The 24,330-nt window shown below is 35.2% G+C and overlaps 1 protein-coding gene across 1 annotated transcript in view; it reads right to left on the bottom strand.

The window, feature by feature from the left end:
- Positions 1 to 632: 632 nt before the first annotated feature.
- Positions 633 to 24,330, bottom strand: part of LOC107993816 (head-specific guanylate cyclase) — a 49,812-nt gene continuing 26,114 nt past the window's right edge. The window contains exons 2-11 of the mRNA XM_017050439.2: positions 22,140 to 22,213; positions 20,928 to 21,010; positions 5,494 to 5,839; positions 3,864 to 4,236; positions 3,230 to 3,409; positions 2,423 to 2,561; positions 2,136 to 2,302; positions 1,888 to 2,031; positions 1,295 to 1,449; positions 633 to 1,105 (exon numbers count right to left, since the gene is read on the bottom strand). Coding sequence (XP_016905928.1) covers positions 907 to 1,105; positions 1,295 to 1,449; positions 1,888 to 2,031; positions 2,136 to 2,302; positions 2,423 to 2,561; positions 3,230 to 3,409; positions 3,864 to 4,236; positions 5,494 to 5,839; positions 20,928 to 21,010; positions 22,140 to 22,213 — 1,860 coding nt within the window. The 3' untranslated portion in view covers positions 633 to 906. The remainder of the gene's footprint in view (positions 1,106 to 1,294; positions 1,450 to 1,887; positions 2,032 to 2,135; positions 2,303 to 2,422; positions 2,562 to 3,229; positions 3,410 to 3,863; positions 4,237 to 5,493; positions 5,840 to 20,927; positions 21,011 to 22,139; positions 22,214 to 24,330) is intronic.

The following is a 24,330-nucleotide window of genomic DNA, read 5'->3' as shown; positions in this document are numbered from 1 at the left end:
GTTGTGCAAGATTCGAGTCTAGAGAGAGGTTTATTAAAAAATGAAAGAGACCGACTGGCTTCAAAGGAGTAGATAAGGAAGAGAAAGAAGTTACGACAGTATCGACTAGCGGTAACCATTTCTCGATGTTGAAAATGGTAATTGGGATATTACTTGCTGATAAAAATTGACTGCAAAAGTTGGATTAACAAAATTAACTGTTTTAAATTTGGATCGATTTCAGATGAAAGGAAATTGGATTCTTTCTGACAATTTTAATTCGATAAAGGAATATTATATATATGCATACGATAAAGTTTAAATTATTGAATTCTAACTTTAATTTAGAAGAATTATTAAATATAAATTACGCATAGGTTGAATAATCATTTAATGTGATTATCTTTCTTGTTAGTGAAGCAATACAAAGTTTTTTTTCACTGATCCTTAATTCTTCGAATTCGACGGACTTAAGAATAAGTTAATAATTCTCTTTATGCAACGAAATAATGATTATAATACAAAGAATCGATTCAAGGAGTAAGAAAATTAATCTAATAAGCGGTCACGTTAGATGATACACTTTACGTAATATTCGTTAAGAATAATAAAGAAACGGAGCACCATCGATGGTATCTCGAAGAATAAAATAATTAGACGAATTATCATACAGATTTATTTGCTCATATAATCATAAGTATATAATTGTAACCTAAAACTCTGCGTATAAATATTATCGGGCCAGGTAATCGGCTGTTTAGGCTGGTTGGAATCAACGTCGTTACACGGTGCCATTTTTGTGAATTGATTGGAGAACAGACGTTTACCGAGAAATTGTTGTTATTATGGACAGAGTAGCAATTGGTACAGCGACATTCACGAACGACGCACATTCGTTGGAATGGTTCTTTTTTATTATTTAAATATCTACACAGTGCTTCCAAGACCGTATTCCCTGATCGCGTTCTGAATATGCAGATCCAACGGTAGAGTCACATCGACGTCCTTGTGCTTGTAATCGTTCAGGAAATAAGACGTTCCTTCTATGTTAGCTGGGAATTCCTTGGGCAGGAATTCTTTCTGTCGTGGTTCCAGATCGAATCCTGATATAGGATATTTCAATAAGCTGTCATAAACAGACGACAATATCAGTTATGTGAAATTTACTTTATGATAATATTAAATAATGGAACGTGTTCAATATTTTTTAATAATATATTTTTTTATATACTTAATTTATCATTTGGCGTGATAAACGAGCCGGAGAATAAATTTTTGGATTACTATAATAAAAATTGAGATAAAGATTACTTACATATACGTCGTTGGACTAACGTGTATACGAAGTGGTTCGCTCAGAGATTCGAATTTATTGGCTAAGGTAACATTGTGCCCGAAAAGGCAATACCTTGGCATTTTTTTCCCAACAACACCCGCTAATACCATTCCAGTATGAATTCCAATACGCATCTAAAAAGATAGAGAAACAGTTTAATACATTAATTTTCAGTTTTATATTTATTATATTATCTAAAAGTGATAATATTCTTTTTCCAAGGCATTGTAAATACAACAAGAAAATTTAAAAACTTTAACAACTCGATATTCAATTATACAAAATGTAAATTGGTATAAAGTTATTAAGTTATTAACTTAAATTACTAAATTATTATATTTGGCATAACTTTTGAAAGTTAATGCAATTGTATTTACTTATCTCTCTATTATCATGATCAGAATAATTCAAATAGGAAAAGTTTTAATAAATTAATCTAACTTAAAAGTCAGACAATTGTAAAATATGAATCAATATTATTTTAGATTAAAATTAAATTACTTTTAACTGTTTGTATCTTGATGTATATTATCTGCTCGAAAGGGAAACAATAAATTTATTATAAATCTTACCCTAATTGGTTTGCCCTTATGAGTTAGATGATGAGAACATGCTTGTATCATTTTTAAGGCCATCCAAGCTATTTGTTGTGCATGAATATAAGTGTCACGATGGAGGCCACATGCCACGCAATAAGCGTCTCCGATTGTTTCCACCTAAAATTTTGATTTTAATTAATAAGGAAACTTGGCGATACGTTACATTTAATTATCGAATAGAAATTATTATAATTTGATAGAAAATAAAACAAAACTCGCACCTTATAAACATCCAACTGACCGCAAAACGAATCGAACTGTTCATAAAGATTTTGAAGCATGTTAATGACCATCATCGGTGTCGCGGTGGAACAAATTTCTGTGAAACCGACGATATCGCTGAAAAGCATCGTTACTTCAGGATAAGTTTTTGCCTCGATTGTTTCTCCTGAAAGTAAAAATTGAGTTTCAATTGGAATAAAATTATAACTCCTAATAAGTAATTTTAAGAAAGGAAAATTATTTGAATGCAAAGGAACTTTTCTCAGTTTCAAATTGAAATATTTACCCAACCATAAACGCTTCGCTATATCTGGAGGGAATATAAGATGAAGCAAGCTGACGTTCTTTTCTCTTTCTGCAGACACAGCAAGATTTGCCTCTTCTATGGAACTTTTCAATTTATCCATTCGTCTTCTCAAACCATCCTGCGGGAGAAACTTTTATTTTATTTCATATTACATTTATACATGATTAATTAAACAATTTGTAAATGAGAATAAAAAGAAAGAATATTTAAACAAGTTGTTAAGTTATATACAATCAATGAATTCGAAGTAAACATTTTTAATTCGAGAAAATTGTGGTAAAATTAAAGTTTGATAGAAGAATCCCTGTGCTTTCATAATTAGTTGTACATTCATGCAAAATTCGTTTAAAAATTTCCTGTAAAAAAAGATATAATTATATATCATTTTCCTATTATTTTTTTATAATTATCAAAGATAAACGAACGACTTTATCAACGTATGTTTAATTCAACCCATTGAACATTAGCGCCATCTGAAACGCACAACGTTCTGCACGCTAACGCCCTCTAACTCGAGGACTCGAAATCCTTTTGAAGAGACGCATCTTTTAAAATGCACGATATTAAATCTACTCCATCCAATTGAAAATCCCAATGAATATTTTACGAGATTTATCCACAAATAAAATTTTCATCGAGATATGAAATTGCACGCTGAAAATCTTTCTCCTGCCGTTCCAAACATAATGCATCGTTTAATGGAACGGATAATATTATCATTATATGAATTCTATAAATATAAATGCGACGATACCAGAAAAAGATGATACGTGAATTTTATTATACCTGTGCCCTAGCCTGTTCCCCCACCAGGATAACGTCTCTCGTAGCGTCGTGTAATGGAATATCGGATATAAAAAGTCCTCGGCCAGTTAATCCTTCCAGACCATTCAAAAATGGTGAGCTCACGAACAGGATGGAATCTGATTCCGGACAATGGACCATTTGACCTTTCATCTCTAGACCCTGAAAATAATTGAAATCTTATCGGTAACTGTTTTAAAAATTCGATAAGGATTGCTATTTTATACAAGGATAATATAATAATGTATAATATTCGAGCATTTTAAACGAAGATCTTATAACGCAATATAATTTTCTATCGATAAATGCCAATCTTCATTAAAAAAAGAAAAAAATTCAATTCGACCTAAAATTTCAAATCTGTTATATAATTTTCTATTCTACGAATCGATTCGATTTTCTCTCTTATTTCAACGAGAGTGATAAAAAAAAGCATTGGATTCTTTTATTTCGGGAAACGAGAGAATCGGAATATTCATTTGAAATGGAAATTAACATCACCACCTTGATTCTCGAAAATTAAAAGCTCGATTTTTTTCACTCGCATGCGACACACGTTTGTTAAAACGCGTAACAACATTACTGATCTCCCGATAAGGGTAATATATTCACGTACCTCTGCTGGATATTTATCGACATCCTGAGGTCTTTGGAGGGTGAGAACGAAGAGCGTGTTCGCGCGTTTCAATATCTCGTGAAAGGTCAAAGTAATTCCGCATGGCCGTGTAAAGGTGAAATACGTCGATATTTCTCTTCCCAAACGATTTAGATGATGGCCGAAAATCCTCATAAATCCGACCCCAAGCTGCACGAGCTCTAATTGCCGATCAACCACGAAATGCCATGGAAATGCTTTGCAAAAACTCGCTACCCCCATACGAAGATCCGTGGCTTCGGTCGACAATGGACGGAACAGGGAGGTCTCCAGATTATCGTCGATCTCTGGTACTACCAAATGCTCGCTGTAGAGTTCTGGAGTGATACGATACCTGTCAAATAATTCGTTGAGCAAATTATTACAAGTGCATACAGATACAGAATGCCTTTAAGGGTGATTCTTTAACGTAATTCTTTAACAAAATTTATATTCATGTAGAAGAGTAAGGTGACTTTTCTTAAACTTTAAATTTTTAAATTCTCAAACCAAATTTTTTTTAAATTTCAAATTTCATGATCACGCGAAAGCAACCGAATTGATTCGAATCTCTCATTCATATACCAAAATGCTAAAGATGCTCTTAAAGGAAGATTATTCTTAAAGGAATACGTTAATTAAGTAGAATCCTAGAAACTAATCACGGAACTGTTAAGGAAAGGCTCTTTTTAGGGAGTAAGTAAGAGAATCGGATTCCCATTCGCCAGTTTTAACAGAATTTTTTATCGTTGTTGAATGTGTAATGAACTCCTTGAAATCGGTAAATCCATTCACGATTTAAATGTCAGCAAACATTTGTCCACTTCATAGTGGCGCGATTCCTAGAATTCTTTCGATATCGATATGTAAATTGAACGATGTCAACACGGCTTACGTATCGAACGCGCAAATACTAAATATTGCTCTTTTCAACGTAGCATAGATAACTGGATCGATGCTTATCATACGTTTCAAGCGTCTCCCTTTGAGAATCGGCACCGGCCACGTACCAGATTTCGAATGCGCATATCTTCGTTTCAATGATATAATCGAAGCGGAATAAAAAGTAATTAAACCGCTTTTCGGATTAAATTTCGCCTTTTCCATCTTTTCCATATATTTGGTGTACGGCACTTCGCATACGAACTTTATTAAAATTTCCATATTTAAACACACGGCCTGTACACACACTCATTTCATCTCTCTATGGATCGTAACAAAGTGTAAAAAGTATCTATAAAAAAATATTCATCCTTTGGTCACGCACAATTTTTCTCATTATTATGCGAATGAGCTGAATTTGAAAAAAAGAAAAAGAAAAAAGAGAGAGGAAAGAATTATTAGATTCATGCTACAAGTTAAACGAATATTGGCATATCTTTAATTGATTCGTTTTATAATTTGCACGCAATGCACATTAAATTATCCTACTGAAAATGAAAGATTCTACGTATTCTTCTATCTTTTAAATAAGAATTTTACAAACTTTACTAGAACCTTCTGATTCGTTTATTCTCAATACCCAAATTATTTTTCGAATATTTCGTAACATTTTATTTATTTACAATCGATATAAGAGTATAGAATTTTGTCAAATTCGCGGGGAACTTACCTAAAAAATTTCGTATTGTAGGGATCGGGTAGAATGTATACATTGGCATCGTCGTTGTAAAATTGTCTTGCGATACCCTTCAGACTTCCGACCAGTAGATACGCGACAGAGGGGTGATCTGTCGTGAAATGGAGCTCGATCGCTTCCGGCGTGGCGATGCATACGAACTCTGCCTCCGCCTCGGATCCGGACTGATGTTGCACCACGTCGTTCACGCCGTCGAGAGTGGTCAGGAACGCCGTCAGATTGTTCCCGAGGCAGCGGAACGCTCGTTCCAGTAGACCGACGCAAGCCGTATAAATCACCTCCTGCCCGAGCTGATCGAAAAACGTGCTCACGTCCACGTCTGGAAGAGAGGTGGTATCGTCGAAATTGGACCTCTTCCGTGCACGGCCATTTTTCGATTTTGTACAATACATACATACATACGCGGGCTACGTGTGTATACGTGGGTGAAAATTCTTGGATCGGGTGAAAATTGACCTTTTTTGCCCGATAAAGGGCAAAGGCTGGAATTGCCTCAAATGAACGTTCGAACGCTGACCTAGTGGCTCCACGTTTTGAACAGATCTTGGGTGTATGTAGGTCAGAAGTGACCTACAGGCTATAGCCACTTACTCTTAGTAGTGTTCGGATGGATCGATGTCGGGGTGGGGGTGTAATTGGCGCCTCTTCGATTGTTTTAGTTTGGGACGTGATTTTAGGCGGGTCTGCGGGATTTTCGAAGGTGGGGATTAGCGGGAAATTTTGGACGAGTCAAAGTTTTGCACGAGCTAGCTGGCCGTAATTTTAAATGTACAGGCGGCCTGGAAGTAAGGAATAGCTTTGAACCGGGGCAAAATTTAATTAAATTGCCAAGTTTTGCTCTATATTCAAAAGTTTGGATATAATGTTTTAAGAATGTATTAAAGGGATTATATGTCGTTTACTTTTTCTTTTGTATTATTATATTGTTAATAATATTATTCAACAAATAAGCCATTTTCATTATCAAGAATATATAATGTAATAGATACATAGTTAATTTCTACTTCTTTTATCCGGCGATTAAATGTAACTACGATTTATTGATCGTGGATAAAACGGTATTTTATACGACTTTTATACACCCACGTGTTATTTTTGAATTCGCGATTTTATAGCGAACAATATCAGATTTAATTACAGGGGAGACCGCGAAAAATCCCGCGACAACACGTTCGTTAAAATGTCCTTTCAACTGCTATCCGACCACATTTGCAGAAAACTTCCGTCATATAAATCCTCGCCGTTGTAAAAACCGCATCTGGCGAACAATCCCTCGGTTTATCGGTGGGCTCTTTTTTTTTTTTTCTTTTTTTTCCCGCCAATCGAATTTCCTCCCAATTACTCGTTTCTCGGAAATCGCAATAATAATTCCAGCAACGAGATTCGCGATCGAGTTCGAACGTTACTCGATGGAATATTTTCTTAGACGATTCAACGATTTTTCTTTCAAATTTTTACCGCGTTTCTCCTCGAATTATTCTCCAAATTTTCTTCCAAGCAGTTTACCCCGATTTCATTAATTATTTGGTTGTTACCCGATTCCACCTGTTTCAAGGGAATACGAAATATCTCGTTCCATCCTGCGACGGGCAAATATAATCTCATGGAAATTTCAAGAAGGGGATCGTGACTTCAGCTATTTGTATTTTCCAGAAGCGGATCTTGGCTTCGGCCATTCGTACTCTTCTCGAGCGTTGTCATTTTTCCTTCTAGGTCTTATGCATTTTTTACTCGGGAGTATGTACTTTTCAAACGATTTTTCAAATGTGAAATTGTCGAGTCCTGTTTCGAGAAGATATGAGAATATGTATTGTAAAACGCTATTAAATTTATTCGCGTAACGAAAAAGGAATAAGAAAATTTTGACAAATATCATCGTAATCATAAAACTCGAAAAATAAATTGATTGATGCATTATCGAGGAGTTTACAACGATCAATTTTCAAATACAATTTTAAGAAAAGTATGATTCTCACTTGTATCCTTAAACTCGTTGTAATTTCGTCGATCAAAAATGGACGAGATTAAAATCAAAAAATATTTTCAAAAAATTGCAACGAAAAGATTTCTTTTTTCTTTCTTCAAATGAAAATATCTTAATTTACACTGCATAAACATCGAATATACATAAGATTGTTTTTCTAATTTTTCTTAAAATCGCGTGATGCAAAATACTGATCAATCCAACATTTGTTAATATCTCTTTTTATCCGAGAAATTTGAACGATCTCTGTGTACATGTGTGTGTGTGTGTATTTGTGTACCAATAGATGGAACAATTAAAAAAGCAAAAAAGGAAATCAGCATAGAACCGTTCGAATCTCTCGTTTCCAACGAGCTCTACGTCACAACGGGTTGAATGCGGGCGTAATTTTGCTGACGAGGCGGCCACGGACGAATTACTCGAATCCCTCCAACCCTGTGATAAAGAGCGAGCAAAAAGAAGAAAGAAACAAATAAAAATTCCGATCGTTACAGCCGAGTGCTTCTAATCTCCAACGATTTCGCTTTGCCAAGTAGTTGCTACGTATTGTAATTATAGCTTTCGCATGTATTTCTTTTTAAATTGACTGAATTTCAAACGAGTTATGAGATGATTAATCGGCGCGATGGAATAATTTATCCGTGTGTTTATCGTTATTTGTGGAAAATATACGTTTATTGTACGCTCAGGTTTGATTTTCTCTTTTTCTTTTACCAGTAAAATAAATTTGCAATGTTTGGAAAAAAAAATGGAACAATCTGTATAATTTAAAAACGAACGAATATTAAATTGCATCTCTCTTGAAAGTAAACGAAAATCATCCTTAATCATTGAACTTTCATTGCATTGTATTTGGAATGAAATAATCAAAATGGAAAAATATAATTCGAACGAGAACTGCTACGATTCGTATTATTCGTGTTTCTCCGCGATTGTACCAATCTCCAAGTCTCAAGGACGGTCTCGAAGATCCTGTGAAGATATTTTCGTCGGGGGGGGAGAGGGAGAGGGGATGGAAGTGACTTCGCGATTCCTAGAATCAACATTCCTAGACTTCCAGAGGAACTGCTGCTATCCTTGCATTAATTATAATCCTTCAAGGATCCCTTTTGTATTCCGTATTGAGTCCTGAACATTGCCAATATCTTCTAGTTCCACGCAATTGTCCCCCTCTATTCATCTATGAATATACATCACGCACGATCAAAATACATGGAATTGCTGTGTCTGAAAACCTCGAATCTTTCCACACCGATAACACAGATTCCCTAATCCAAATCTTAAAACTTCTTTTTCACTTCGAATTATTGCATATTCGAAGTGAATTACATCGAGGCGAATACAGTTATTATTCTATTCCACACGATCGAGATCACGATTCCTTTCGCGTGTTTCTTTCTTCCGCCTTTAGAGAACCTAAGTTGCTAGGAGAGGAAATCAACGTCGTGCACGCCGGGCATTAAGATAGGTAAGTGGAAAGGGGAGAAAAAATTTGAACTGGAGGTCGATAAAAGATAGAATGGCACGATTAGCTCTCTCTCTCTCTCCTTTGCTGCAAATCCGGAAATCGAGCCGACCTGGCCCCCGTTCGTTCTAATGGCCGCGCGTATCATTTCCCACCAAATGTCAGAAACTCGTGATAATCAATAGCGACGCGCATAATATACATGGTAAACCAATTGTCTGAAACATCGCGTGATGACAATCTGGGGAATCGTTCAGCAAACCTTGACAAATCGATGATGTACCCTTCGGCAGTTCAGATTCACAACTAGTCATCGATCAGGACGAAGCTGAGAGCGCTGTAGAGCGAAATGAGGGAAAATTGAAGTATTAATAAGAGTATATTGGGTACAAGTGATCGGAAAAAACGATATATAATTGACGGAGGAAGTAAAACATTTCGAATTTTTAAAATAATTTTTAAGTAAAGTCGAGTAAGTATGGGATCGGAGGATTGGGGATTTTAGGGATCTAGAGAATAAGGTCTAATTTATTTCTAGGAAAAGAGGTCAAGAGAGAAGATTTAAGAAAAGTTGGGTGAAGTTGAAGCTCGATGCAGAAAAGTATCTGTATATTTTGAAGCGTGGAAATATTTTTCGAATCTTGTTTAGAATGTCTTGGGGAATAATAGAATCGTCTAGATAAATAGGGTTTTACATGTCCTCGTTCTTGGAAAGAAGATGCACTTGTACCACTTTTCCGCTAAGCTTCTCGATTGATCCTGAGACCTAACTTGGACTAGCTTGGTCGTCGATTCTCAGCTTTAACAATTCTTTATACGACAAACATCTTTATCATTCAAGACAAATTTATAAATTTGAATTTATATTTTCAAACGTTTTATTCTTTATAAAAATTGGATACAAATATGTTTACAATTATCACAGTAAAATTTCCTTCCTTTCGTCTTCTTTTCTTTTACCAATAATAATATTTCGATAATAAAAGTATTACAATATTATTTATTAATGCATTCATCAAATTTCGTACATTTCGATTCATTCGATCTTTCATCCAATCTGATTAAACGATTGCAATGAAAACATTTCGATAACATTAATTATAAAATAAACACGAAAAAGATACGTTTCTAAAACGGAATACTTTGAAGTATTCAACACATTGTTGTGTATTGAACACATACACAACAAGAAGAATAACAATGTATATATGTATATATATATATATATATATATATATGAAAATGTTGGATGTTTTCTTTCTGTTGATATTTCTCATGTTTGCGCAAGAATTTACGAGTTATTTGTATTCTAGCGACTTCGAGAAACTCGTTCGTAGAGCTTTGAACAGGTATACGTAGTTGTTACGATGTTATCGATTGAATACTGTTCGAGTTGCTGCTTCTATACTGCTATGTCACTTTAATTCTCTCGTTTATTTCAAAGTTACACCTATCACCGGAGAAAGAATGTAAGGATGGAACGTGGATCTAATTTGCAGATCGCTCTCTCGTTTCGTTCCGGGAAACTCCATGATCCACTTTAGATGAGCAAGAGAAGATATTTTTCTCAGAGAAAAGAAAAAAGCATGAAAGAAAAATCAAAGTAGAATCGAGTTACTTTGATTTCACTTCACTACTACCTTATATAAAATTTTTGAAAACCACATTTTCGTGATTTTTTAATAAATCGACGCGAATCTCTTCAAACTTTGGAAATTTAATTTCTCAAAAGAAGAAAAAAATATCCGTCTTTGTGAATTCGTGATGAATGACTACGTATAAATAGCGCATTAAACGAACCTGTGGAAGGCCAACGAAAAATGTGATTTCGCCTGACTTGAGAGCACGCGGGGATATCTTAGAGAAGCTGCACCCTTTTTTTTATTTTCTCGTCCCGCAATCTAGTGAAGCACGAAGGGATAGGAACACGCAACATCGTAGGAGGAAATTCCTTTGTACAATGTTCACGAAATGTGGAAATCGATATTTCTGAATGTCAGAAGAAACTATAATTTAATTATAAAACCGTTAACAATAGTTAGAAAGAGACCAAAAAGACCAAAACTGTATCGTGTTTTTTTTCACGTACCTCTTTTTCCTTTTTTTTTTATTTTTTTATTTTTTTTCTTTTGCTCCAAGACGTAGTTCTATCGTCAAAGCATTGCCAGGGCAACAATACGGTCAAACGAAATACCACGGGCTTCTTCTTCAGCCTTCTCTTTGAACCGCGTTCTATTGGCAAGCAAGGGTAACAGTTCACAACAACGTTTATTCGTGAGTCGATTTCGATGAAGCTTGGGTGTATCGCCTTTGAGTGTAGGTTGTGATATTCATGATCGAATTGGGACAATGCATCGGGAGCGAACACTTTGGAAACCAGAAAGGCCTATCAGCTGTGGCACACGCCTGTGCGAACTTGTGTCCTCCGGTAATGTTCAAAAATACCTGAGTTTGATAAGAGGACGTTATTTATCGATAAAATTAAAATTATTCATCGTTATTACATGTCAGTATTTTTCTCGTAAGAAAAGGAAAAAAATTGAAAGGGAAAAGTGTTTCAGTTTTCCAGCGTGCGTAAATTTTTTTATCAGATTGTAGATTCTATGCAATTATTGAAAATCTAAACGTAGAAAAATTAAACAGAATGAAAAATATTTGATACATGGAAGAGGGAACAAAATATTCAAAGTAAAATTTACATAATTGATATTTAAGTGATAAGAGACAGATTTCTATTCAAATTCATCGTATTCATCTTCATGCTCATTTTACATGTATATTCTATTCATATTCAAATACATTCTGCTTAAATGCGATACACTCTGCTTATTATATTTAACATCCAAGGAACAAATGATCTTTAATTTTTTAATTGAAATATTTTTTTTATATCTGTGTGACGTGTACAATTTTCAATTCATTACGAATCACAGGCCAAAAAAGTAATTATCTAAAATAACAATCATCTCTAATTTCAACGATCTTGAAATATATTATCAAGTCATTGAAATCGTCTTATTCTGAATATTTATCAAAAATATACTTCACACCAACTCTAATATTACTCAGTAGCATTATCAATCAATTTTCCAATATAGATATCAGAGATAAAATAAATTTAATTATAGACAGTAAATTTATAGTTAGCTTACATGTAAATAACTTTAGTTCAAATTCACATTACTTCAAAAAAAAAAAAAAAAACAGTCACGTTATGTCACGACAAGTTTCTTTCTCTCTCCGGCAAAATGGTGTATCGATCGAGATTGTACGTGCACGGTATCCACGCGAGTCAATGCTAGAAAGAGGTCTAATACACGAGATACGCCTTTTCAAGGCGAAACGTCTCGAGCCACTCTGAGAGGTTCCAGCACGAGAAATCCTTTTTGCGCTTCGCCAACTCGAAAGAACGATCTCCTGCCACTCTCTCTTGTTATCTTTTATTTTTTTTTCCTCCATCCTTTCTTCCCGGTGTCCTTCTCCATCTTTATCACTCTCGCGGCGTCGTTATCGGAAACGTGGAAGAACAGCACTTCCACCCCCTTTGAAAAATCATCATGGTGTGTTGTTGTTTTCTTTTTTCCTTTCCAATAACGATGGTCGATACTTTTCGATTCGGCAATAAGTAGCGATCACGGTAATAACGCGTTTAAACGCGGGGGGGAAATTGCGTTTTAGAGTCGTTCGGAGATGGATCTTTCAGCGGTGGCTAAAAGTGGTTTTCCATCGTAATTGCGCGAGAGCCCAAGCTGTGCCGCGTACCGCAACGCGGTCACAAAAGGGTTGAGCCGTGTTATTGCATTATCGTAACACCACGTTGCGTTGACGAGCAAATATATTTTTCTCAATTTTCTTTCACCGACCGATAAAGTTTCCATGATTTCGCTCGCAGCGAAAAATTTTGGAATATCTCTTCGGGCGATTTTAACAACAAAGTAAACTTTTTAAAATACAAAATTGAAAATTCATCGTCATACTTTAGAGTATGAATGAAGTATATAATGAGTACAAATATGAGAAAAGAACAGAGGAATCTTTGGAAATTTTTCAGGAAATTAGATTGTAAATATTTGTTTTACTACGAGAGTGTATATTTATTTGTATTATACTCGAATCTTTGTCCATACGAGTTCTGCCGGAAATCGTTGATAAGGTTCCGACAGACTAGTCGAATTTGAATACGTTGCCCCGTATATTGATTGTCCATGATGATTAATGAGACGTTCGCTGAACGTGCTCCAATGTAACTACAGTACTTGACAACCGAATGCAAATTAGGTTAACATGCCCTCGAAGATGAAGGATCGAAACCACCTGACAACGTATATCGTATCTCATCGAATATGCTGCACTGGATTCTCAATGGATCATTAAGATCTATCTGTGAAACCGCGCTATTATTCAATACGGGATCCTGGCTTCTTCTTTCGTACGTGAACGGCCCGCGATTTTATAAAATGGAAAAATTATCCGTGGAGTCGGAATAAGCTTTCTAATAATGCTTTAATTATTATCGAATTACTAGTTTGCACGATGAGATACTTCGTCAAACTAATTAATTAACTAATTAATTTTCTTCCTCGCAAAATGTTTTTCACGGTTTTTAAACAATTTTAATATACAGAGTAAAGTGTGTTTGCTATGGTATAAACAGAGGCGAGCTAAGACGTAGGAAAGTCGTAAATTAAATTATCGGAGAAGCGAGAACGTCTGATATCTTGAGACTTGAAGACTTAATTAGGGTTGTACATTGAATTTTCTTTTATAGTTCCTCTTAACTAGAAATTACGGCTTGCGGTTAATGATGTTTAATTCAGTTATTAACTTGATACTAGTTAATTTTAATATTCTTTTAATATTCTCTCTAAAAAAAAAAAACTCGACATGATTTTTAACCCGTGACTTCGATCTATGATCTTCAAAATATTTACATAGCGTCGTGTATCGTATATATAACTCCCCCTACATATCATCACACGAAATATCGATCCTGTATTAAAAATTCCCTGGTCGTTGAAATTCACATCACAAACACGATTACTTCAACTCTCGACTGATTTCACATTCTCCCTCTACATCATCTCCCGTGTTATTTATATTCGAGAAATGTATAAACACATCGTCCATCGTTTGAATTATCCATGATCATTATCCCTTTAAACGGATTTTCAATTCAAAGGCGTTCAGACGAGCTTTCTTCCGTACGTATCTGCACGGTCGATACTTTCATTAAGAAAGACAAAAAGCTAGAATTGGGCCACTCCATTGCAATCTTGCTTTCCATTACGGATCCATCGTGTAATAAGTTTAACATGTGAACGGCAAATTAGATCGTAGCGTGGTGGTTAACGTTTCGAGCACGGGCATAGGTTTAAAAGTTTCTCCCTAGCCACGACTTACAACCACCTTTGAACGCGATAAATGTCTATCACGGTTAACTGGGTGGAGATAATTACGGTAACTACTTTCTAAGTGCTCTCGAACAATGTAGACTCATTTTAAAACCGGCTCTGACCCCCTCAATTAGCGCTTGCATAGATCATTGAATATCAATGATTTACGTGCTTGTGATGTAATGTATACGATCCTGTACGGATCGTAAAACGTTGAAAAAAGAAGAAGAGAAAAAGAAACGTGTAAAGAAACGTTTGACGATTCTTTTTTCGTATCTTTTATGGACGTTGTAAAGAGGAAGGATTTGAAGTGGTATTGATTATGAATATCGTAAATTGTAAGTATGTGTTTACAGTTAAGGATACGTGGAATACTATTGTAAGAGGGAATTATTCGATACTGAAAGTTGTCTAGTTGTTTCGCGTTAATTTTAAGAACAATGTTAAACTTGTTTTTCTGATACAATTTATTTTAAGATCTGTGCTAAATCTTTATAAAATTAGGCGAATGTGTACATATATAATTTTGGAATCAAGAAACGTCGTGTGAATATCACGAGTTTCGGTAAACGGGGCTATATTATCGCGTCGAATCGATGCGATAAAGCAAACATGGTCTATGTAAATAAAATATAAATTTCTCACGACACGATATTACACGCGACTGGTGAGAATATATACAAACTTTATCAAGTATACAAAGTATGTATCTAGCCTAAAATGGATGTAACTTAATATTGGATGAAAAATTGCAAGAATTATAAATCGTGAGCGATTTCATAAATCGAATTTTTGGAATTTCCATGATTTTTTAATCTTCGGATTCTTTATATTTAAATTTTTTTCCAATTTTTTTGAGAACAAGGAAAATAAGATCTGGATCTTATTCTTAGACTTTCAGATTCTTAAATATGTACATTTTTGAATTTTTTGTTTATATTTTTGGTTCTTTCTGTTCTCAGCCTCTTTTGATTTTTCGATTTTAAACTCAAATTCTTGAATTGTTAGATTTTTAAATTCTTGAACTCTCGAATCTTTGAATTTATAAATATGTAATGAATTTTTTACGATTCCAGAATGTTTGAAGAAACCTTGGATTTTCTGGATTCCTGGATTCACAAACTTCCAAGTTCTTGGTTTCTTAAAGTTGAACTCTTGAATTCTTCGATCTTTGGAATTTTGCGTTCTTGAAACTATTTTAAACTTGCCGTATTTTAAATCCTCACGTTTTTAATCCCACGTATTTTAAAAATTTATTTTATAAATTTTTCGAATTATTTCTGCTCATTATCACTATTATCATGTTTCATTCAGTGTATCGGATCTCAATTATTATCCAAACATTCTCTATCGTGTTTATCATTTAGATTAATAATAATAATTAAACGGGTCAATCTTGTTTGTAAATTACGCAATTGTGTCAGATACAGTTTTCATTGGATCGCTCGTATTATTAAACTTTATTTTTTAATATTCCGTTAGGTCAATGGTATCTGGTAACATTCCTGTCCTATATATATATATATATATATTCAATAGTATCTCTAAACGGAACCCAATATCATCTCTGTTGAATCCTGTACGGTCCATATTGTCTTTATTGGGTCACACATGTGTCAGGTCATTTCAGAGAGACCATATGTGCTTCCTATTATGGGTTAGGTTAAGTTTACCACATCGCCAAAACAAATGGCGATATAATTTGATCAAAAGTATGTGGCACATATGTAGGAAAAGCAACGACAAAAATTCATATAAATAAATATGTATTAAATTCAAAAGTAAGTCTTCCACTTACTTGTCAATTCTTTCCTTTTTCTTCCTGCTTTTACATTCTATCTAGAGATTCTATTATACTTAAAGATTCTATTATACTTCATTTTCTCGTTGTAGAAGAGAAGATTTCCATAAGGGAATAGAAAATATTGCGCGATTTGATTTATTTCCTTTATTCTCATCTTCCACGTCTTCTCATGTTTCGGTTATAGAATATTCAATTCGGATAACGTTCATTCCACTTTTCTTCCAAGGATACGCAAGTTTCGGCCCCGAGAACTCTTCTAGAATCAATGAAAGGAAGAAGAATTTCCGAGGAGAGTTCAAGATCTTCGAGTCGACGAAACATTTTTGTACGTTCAATATTTTCAGTAAACAAATCAAAGTTCAAAGGAGCGTAACTAAAACGGAAATCTAATATTTATTCCATCGAAATTAAAATTATTTTCGAATTCATATTTTCTGTATCTGCATGCTTTCCATATTTACATTTGTATTTCAAGAGATTAGATTTATAATATCCAAAAATCATTAAAATCGGAAATTCGATATTATTCTTTTTTAAGGATCCAAGGGTTAATCCGAAGCGATTTTCTTGAACTTTAAAAACTCGTGAATCGTTTCGATTCATAAGAGAATCGATCAAATAAGTTTCTCCTCTAAATCGTAAATCGATAAACCTGGCCAATATCTCATAAAATACAATCGAGATTATGTTATTATCATGGAACACGATCACGGTGGACGCGAATGCAATTTTCTTGGACCGCGTTACCTGCTCTCATTAATCTTTCAGCTCAGGGATTACGTATACATGTATCGTTGGTCGTTACCGCATCGAGATGAAAACTTTGGCACACGGGATCGTTTGTTGCGGATCTACGCAATGGCCATCTCGTTAGAACGTTGCATCATCAAGATAACGCCATGAGCGTGACCGGCATAGTTGAACGAGTATCCTCGTTCTATCGTGAAATTTGCATTTCTACGGATAATTACGGGGGTCAGATATATTTCAAATTCTCGTCCGAGGGAAGAGATTCGAGGTTGTTCTCGACGACGTATGTATATGTATCTAGATATAGATATAGAGAGGTTAATACGATACACAACGTTATAGAAATATATATTCAAATACGTTTCTTTGAAAGCGAAAATTGCTTGCAGGCACTGTGTTTTTCTTCGATTGGAGTTAATGGAATTAATTAAAAAGTATATTGAACTTATTTATAAAAGAGTATTAATTTTTAACATTACAAAAAATGACAGGTATAATAATTTGTTCGTATCCTCTGTTCGGTAGCCTGATAATATTTATTTCATACCTTCGTGTTTAGGGAATAAAGGATTAACTCATCCGCAATTCAACTTCATTGCTCCGCGAGCACCTGAAATTTACGTACGCACCTTGGGAATTGAGCGAAGAAGCAATTTTCTTCCGAGTGTGAATTTAACAGGGCGATGTGTAAAGTAGAAGAAAATACAAAACATTTCTTTCTAGATCTCGCAAGTGTTTACAAGATTTTTATGTGAAAAGTTAAACACGAACGAAGCTAATTACCGTTGAATCAAATTACCATGAAATGGGGTAACAGTTGTAATGAAATTTTGAAATTCGCGTAGAAATTTGTTTGCTTAACGGTTAAATCAGAAAAATCACGCGGAGCCTTTGATTCGATACGAATGGTGATAAAAAAATTTCTTTCGAATATCAAATTCAACCCAATAAACTTAATTCTACCACTTAACCACCGTGTAAATAACCAAAACCCTACGTCATCGCGTCAAATATATAAATTTCCCCTCCTCCCTTTTTACGACGTAAGGGTAAAAAATTTCACGCGGATACCGCGTTTCAATTATAAACAACCGATACCGATTTATTCGCAATAAATTTAACCCCGTCATTTTTCCATCACAAGTTTCCAACAAAATTTCCCATCGTTTATTATATATATATATATATTTTTACACATGATTCAAATTCAGATCCTGCCACGAGAAATCCCATTTTTCTTCCCTTCCATTATTCGCCCCCCTCCCTCGCGTTGAAATCATCGTTTTCAATATCCCCCCTTCCCCCCTTATATACGCGGCGATGGTCGATATATCGGACAAAACGCGAGAACCGCCACCGTGTTTAATTCTCACGGAAGAGAGAGAGAAAGAAAGAGCGAGAGAGCAAGAGAGAGAGAGGAAGGAAACGCGCGATCGTATATTTCTTCGGGCTTCGAGGTGTCGCATCGATCTTCCGATGAAGACGCGCGAAAACGAGCGGAACGGATAAAAGGAGATTACAAATTGTACCTCTGTTACCCAAGATGGAAACGCCTTTGAATATTTTATGTCGGCGGTGGCGCGATATCGATTGGTTTTTCGCGCCATTCCCGCGGTCATTCAATTAAAAACTCGGTCAAGCCTGTATTAACGAACGGCGTTATCAGCTCCCCCCCGTATGAAAGAGTAAAACGGCCGAAGAAGACGCTTGAAGGGGGGAGGACTCAGGAGGAATAGAGGAGCTTAACGAAATTAGTCCTCGGATTCCCGGTTGAATGAAAAGAAATATATATATATATATATAGTATATACCTGTCGACGTTCTCTCTATTCATCGAGTTCCAATTTTTCCTTTCCTCCCCTTTCCTTTCTTTCTTCCTTTTCTTCTCTCCCTCTCCATTAAAAAGTCGCCACGTCGTGGAGCACCGTTTGGAAAAAAAGGAATCGTTGGACGTTCGGCGCCAAGTAAACTGCACATCGCACGCAAATTGCCGTCCATTCTCCGCCCGCACGGGATAAAAAGAGTATTCTCTTTGGGGGATGAGCGCCGGATAGAGGATATATCGATTTTATTTTTTTACGACCCGCTCGTCGAACTGTATAACTCGAATTGTGCGAAGCGTCTCCTTTGAAGGAATTGATACCCGTATCAATCTTGTTCCCGTTGCGGGACAACAACAAAGACGGATTCCTTTTTGAGGAGGGATGATCACGATAGCAGGAATACAGGGGCGAAAAGTTTCGTCTCTTTATAAGGAGGTGGTTTCGAAAGGGGATGAAAGGAGATGGAAATGTTTCGAGAGTAAAATACGCGATAAAATAGCTAAGGTTTTCTTTATAATAGAATTCGAACGCATAGAATTTGAATTGAGTGAGTGTTGTCTGTTTTTTTTTCTTTTCTTCTTTTTCAACGTTTATTTTATTTTAAATAGATATTTATGTATAGGCGATACGAGGAAGGTTTTTGGCTCGAGAAAAATTTCACAAATCTAATATTTTACGGTGCGAGGATATACGGTGGTTCGATCGTGGTTTCACTGTGTAAAAGCAACAGAGGGAACCGTAAGTGGACGGCGTCTTGCTACTTCCGTACGCGGAACACGAAGCCCGAGAAGTATCGCATAACTTTTCGAGTGTAGAGATTCGAGGGAAGATTTGCCGGGTACGGCTTCTGAAAACGGCGAAACGCCAATAATCATCGGCGCGTTCTTGATCTGTCGTAACGACGCTTGAACGAAAGATGAAGGAAGAGATAAACTGCTTTTGAATTGAACGAATTGATTAATTGAGGTCCTCTCTGATTACCACGCGGTTAATAATTTTTCCACGCGACGATTGATGTACTTAATGATTTATTCAAGGTTTGGATCGATAGAGTGTGCGTGATATATGTCGAATATTTAAATAGTGGCTCGAATTTGTATAAATACGTATAACGATTAGAAGAAGTGAAAAATAACGATGATGGATTGTTTTTAATATTTTATGCGATTTCACGCATACATTATTATTTGTGCTCATTTTATTTGTACATATTTAAATTTTCCATCGTATTGCAATTATATGCAAACGTAATTGAATAATATTTAGACAGCAAATTTAATATATTATGATAATTTGATTGGAAATTGCGTACAGTGTACATTAAAGAAATCTCAAAGTGATTAGCAAATATATTAAATGGAAAAGTAATGGAAAGTGAGGGATAGAACATATATACATATTTTTTATTTGATAAGTATTTGTCTTTGTAGTAAAATTTCACACGAAGAATAAAAATGACTAACAAAGCTTCGGAAATGAAGGTTTGAACGTCTGTCGATGAGCAATCCGTCAAGCACCGACCATTTCACAAAAGTTTCGACGAATGAAAAATTGCGTACTGTGGCGACATTTGACAGTGACATTTCGCTCCTACATTGACATTTAAATAATACTTGAAATAATACTGGAGGCGGCATTCTCCCAAATATTTGATCGTTACGTTTCCAATCATTACAATCGCAAAATTATATTTTTAAATAACTTTAATTTTATTACAATGTGGCACGAATTACTTTAGGAAAAGAATATTACGATTTGTTTTAAGTTTAAAAAAAAAAAAAGAAAATGAATGAACTTAATTCAAACATCGAGTAGATTTTCCTAAAATTTTAACGAAAATGGAGTATTGCTGGCCAGAGGCGTTCATACGTTACATTTTCAAAATTTGCAAAACACAAAGCCGAATCGTATATAACACGTTCCTTTCAAATCATCCTTCGAAAAAAGAAATTTGTATTTCGTTAATGAAAAATGTTTTCGAAACTTTATAAAACTATTAATATTTTCAAAATATTTTTTTACTAACAGCAATACTAAAACAAAATGTCTCTTCACACTACCTACTCAATTAATCTTTAATTCCAGCAATGCCAATATACCAAGTGTTAGAATAAATGATAAGTTCAACTATACATACACACACTAAACACTCTGCCATTCAGACACACAGTTAGCAATAACATCTTACCGCAGTCATAACTTAACGTCTCGTAAATGTCCTCCAGTAAGTTATAGTTCTCCTCGGCCTCGACGTTGCACAGCAGCTTCTCGCTGAAATATCGAGCAAAACAGCGCGCGGTTAGAAGGCAGCCACTTCAATTAGAAACTTTCGCCTGGCATCTTCGAACGACGAATCTCATCTCCGATTCCTGCGCGATCTCTTTCCATCCTTTCGATCTCAAACGCAAAACGCGCGCATAAACAAACCTTTACGAGCACTCGGACGACTTTTCAATTCGATTTCAACGAAATTCAATTAACCAGTTCGTCGAACGATGCCTCCACTTTTTTATCGGCCATTTTTTTTTAAAAAGTTATTTCGACGATGATGAACGACGAATGGAAAGAAATGACTTTGATAGGTTATTATGGTATTCGGAATAGAATATTAAAAATTGGATGAAAAAAAAAAATGGATTGTGTTGCGAAAATGGTTGATCAAAGTTTCGAAACGAGCAAGGATATTTTCAATATTTTTTTTTTTAAAATTGAAAATAAATTTACGATAGAAGAGAAAATATATTTTTGTTAAAACTTTTTTTTTTCATTCGAATTGGAATATACGCTTTGATTTATTCTAGTTTTTGTGTCGAAAATCCGCGCACATTAGATCGATCTCCATAGTTATTTTTTTCGAGATGCAATTAACCTAATTATTTATCAGCTCGAACGATTCGATAACGATATTTCGATCGAAACGTATAATCCATTTCCTATATTCGTCAGCAAAGCGTCGGTAGAAATCGATCGATATTTAGTTTGTTAACGCGTACACGGGAAATATTTCTTTTCCGAGCAACAATTAGCTTAATTAGAGCGTATAACGAATCTTCCATTTATATATAAATATTTTACATGCAGATCCACGATATTCGCGATAATATCTTTTGAACGAATTCGGTACTCGAATAACAAAACGAGCTCGTACCATGCATTATAGCTCATAAATGTTTCATCGTAAATTTATCCTTTCGATAACAATAACCCGTTCGAAACTTTCCAACCCATTATTCATGTTAATTCGATTTTTTTTATTCGCGCGCAATTTCGTTTCACGTGAATTTTATCAACCCTTTGATCAACCTCCCTCCTCTGTCTCTTCCATGTATATTTTATCTTACCATTCGTTTATGCAAGCTCGCTTTCAACGCGAGATATATCCGCAAGGAGAAATACTTACAGAGACCTCGCGGTTGGGAACGATTCCTCGCCTTTGCTCAACAATGCCCCAAGAGCCACGGCAACCACCTCGTTCTGCAATAAAAGCGAAAGTCACAGTGTATTTGTCGAGGAAGAAGATATCTTCGTTGGATGAGACGAACACGTACGCACACGCGACGATCGTCTCGTCAAAAATGGAATCGGTGTAAAAGTTACAGTTGAATTACAGAAATTGCAACACTTGCAACGTGAGATAGTTCGAAGAGGTTTTTTTCTCCCCTTTTTTTTTTTTGGTCTCGTTGGAATAAAAAGTTATTTTCATTTCTACGTTTCGAACGATACGTCTTTCGTTTCGCGCGAGTGTGCGTGTATATACGCTTTTTATAACTTTATTTATTACGCCCACGCGAATTTTATATCTAATTTTGATGCTTTCTCATTTATTTATATATCTTGAATATCGACTTGATGAGATACGCCAATATTTTTTAAAATATAAAACATAAAGTTAATTTTTATATTATTCCATTACGAATATGGATAAATTGATAACGGGAAATCGTATTTAAACACGGATTTGACATCGATTAATCAACACGTGACACTGAGTAAACAATTTAAAATCATGGTATATGAAAATAACGAAATTTATACATTCGCATCCTCCGAAACTTCGAAGCCGCTGAGAAAATCCACAATTTACAATCGAAAACTTATAATCCCTCCAGTTCTAGAATTTTCAGTTAATAGTAACTCGACCCTCTCATCGATTTCGCGTAACTTACATCGATAAATTACATTTCTTTTGTCAGAAGAAACGAACATCACGATGCACGCAGTAAAGCATGCACGGAACCGTTTCTCAATATTTTCGAGCGGGATCGAGCGCATCAACCGCATCTGTCATCCTAAAACCCGGTAACCATGAGAAATGTGTCCACACTTCTAAATCCTCTAAAGAAAAACCCATAAAGCTATCCCGGTGTCAGGAACGGTTACGACGCGACGATTACTCTTTTCTTTCCACCACTTTTTCCACCTACGACACGATACTAATCAAAAAGTGTCTCTCCTCCACTTTTATTATGCACACCGTGATGGAATTATATTAATTACATCACTCCGAATAATTTGATAGAGGTCGCTCGATCCAGCTTTTAATCGTTGAATTACGCTTTGCCCCAATTTATCCTTTCACTTGATCTTCATCTGCTAGGATAACTATTCTTCGAAGGGAAAGAGAAAGGAGAGAGAAGAAGAAGAAGAGAGATTTTCTACTCTCAAAGAAGGATATGTGGGACATTACCGCACGTGACTTTCGTCGACCGGTTAAATCGTTCTCTCACCGATTCTCTCTCATCCAAGTCAGATTGAATTACGATTTGCATTATTCCTATCGTGTTGCAGGAATCCTGCTCCTAATTCGGACCTCGTAACTTCCGTAACTCACGATTAACCTTGCTTAGTTGAACGCTTTCTAATCGACCATTGAATTTCCTTCCTTATTTACGATCCCATTTCCCATCCCTGTCAACCCCCTGATATTTTACAGATTCGATAAATTATTGCGGAAATGTGGGATTATGAGTCCGAATCAGTGACTCGTGGAAAGATTAAAATATTCTATTGGCATTCCCAGTTGTGTATTGTAATAATTGCTGTAATGTGAATTTCTTGTTAATACGATAGATAGTCCTTGACTGAAGCAGATAGTAATTTTTATTAATAAGATGTTAAAGACTATCATTTTATCAATGCGTATATCGTTGTATGATAACAAGTACGATAACCGCTCACATCCATTTACGTAATTGTTAAAATGAAAATAAGTAGAATTTAAAGAAACGTTTCTTACCCAATAGTTACCCAAATTTAAATTATTATCATTTCGATTTGCAACAACTATGCTCATTACGAAACACCAGTATTCAGACTTTAGTTCCCTAGACTTCGTGTACATATACATATTCTGCGAATCATATGATATATCTGCCAGAATGGAGAGTAAATTTCTAATTCGATAGCAGCGATCCGTAAATCCTGACCTGACTATTGAGGATAGCTCACGATGCACGACCTAAAATCAGTCGCGATAATACATCCGTGAAATATCCTCCCAAAATTATTAACGTTAATCCAGAATAACCTCCACCACCGAAATAAATCAGACGAACTTGGAGGGCGGTAAGAGTTTAATTCTTGCAAAGTTG

This window comes from Apis cerana, linkage group LG6, assembly GCF_029169275.1.
Source record: "Apis cerana isolate GH-2021 linkage group LG6, AcerK_1.0, whole genome shotgun sequence".
In the NCBI taxonomy this organism is placed as follows: domain Eukaryota; kingdom Metazoa; phylum Arthropoda; class Insecta; order Hymenoptera; family Apidae; genus Apis; species Apis cerana.
Note: the sequence above shows the minus strand (reverse complement) of the source record. Positions and strands in the feature narration are given on the sequence as shown.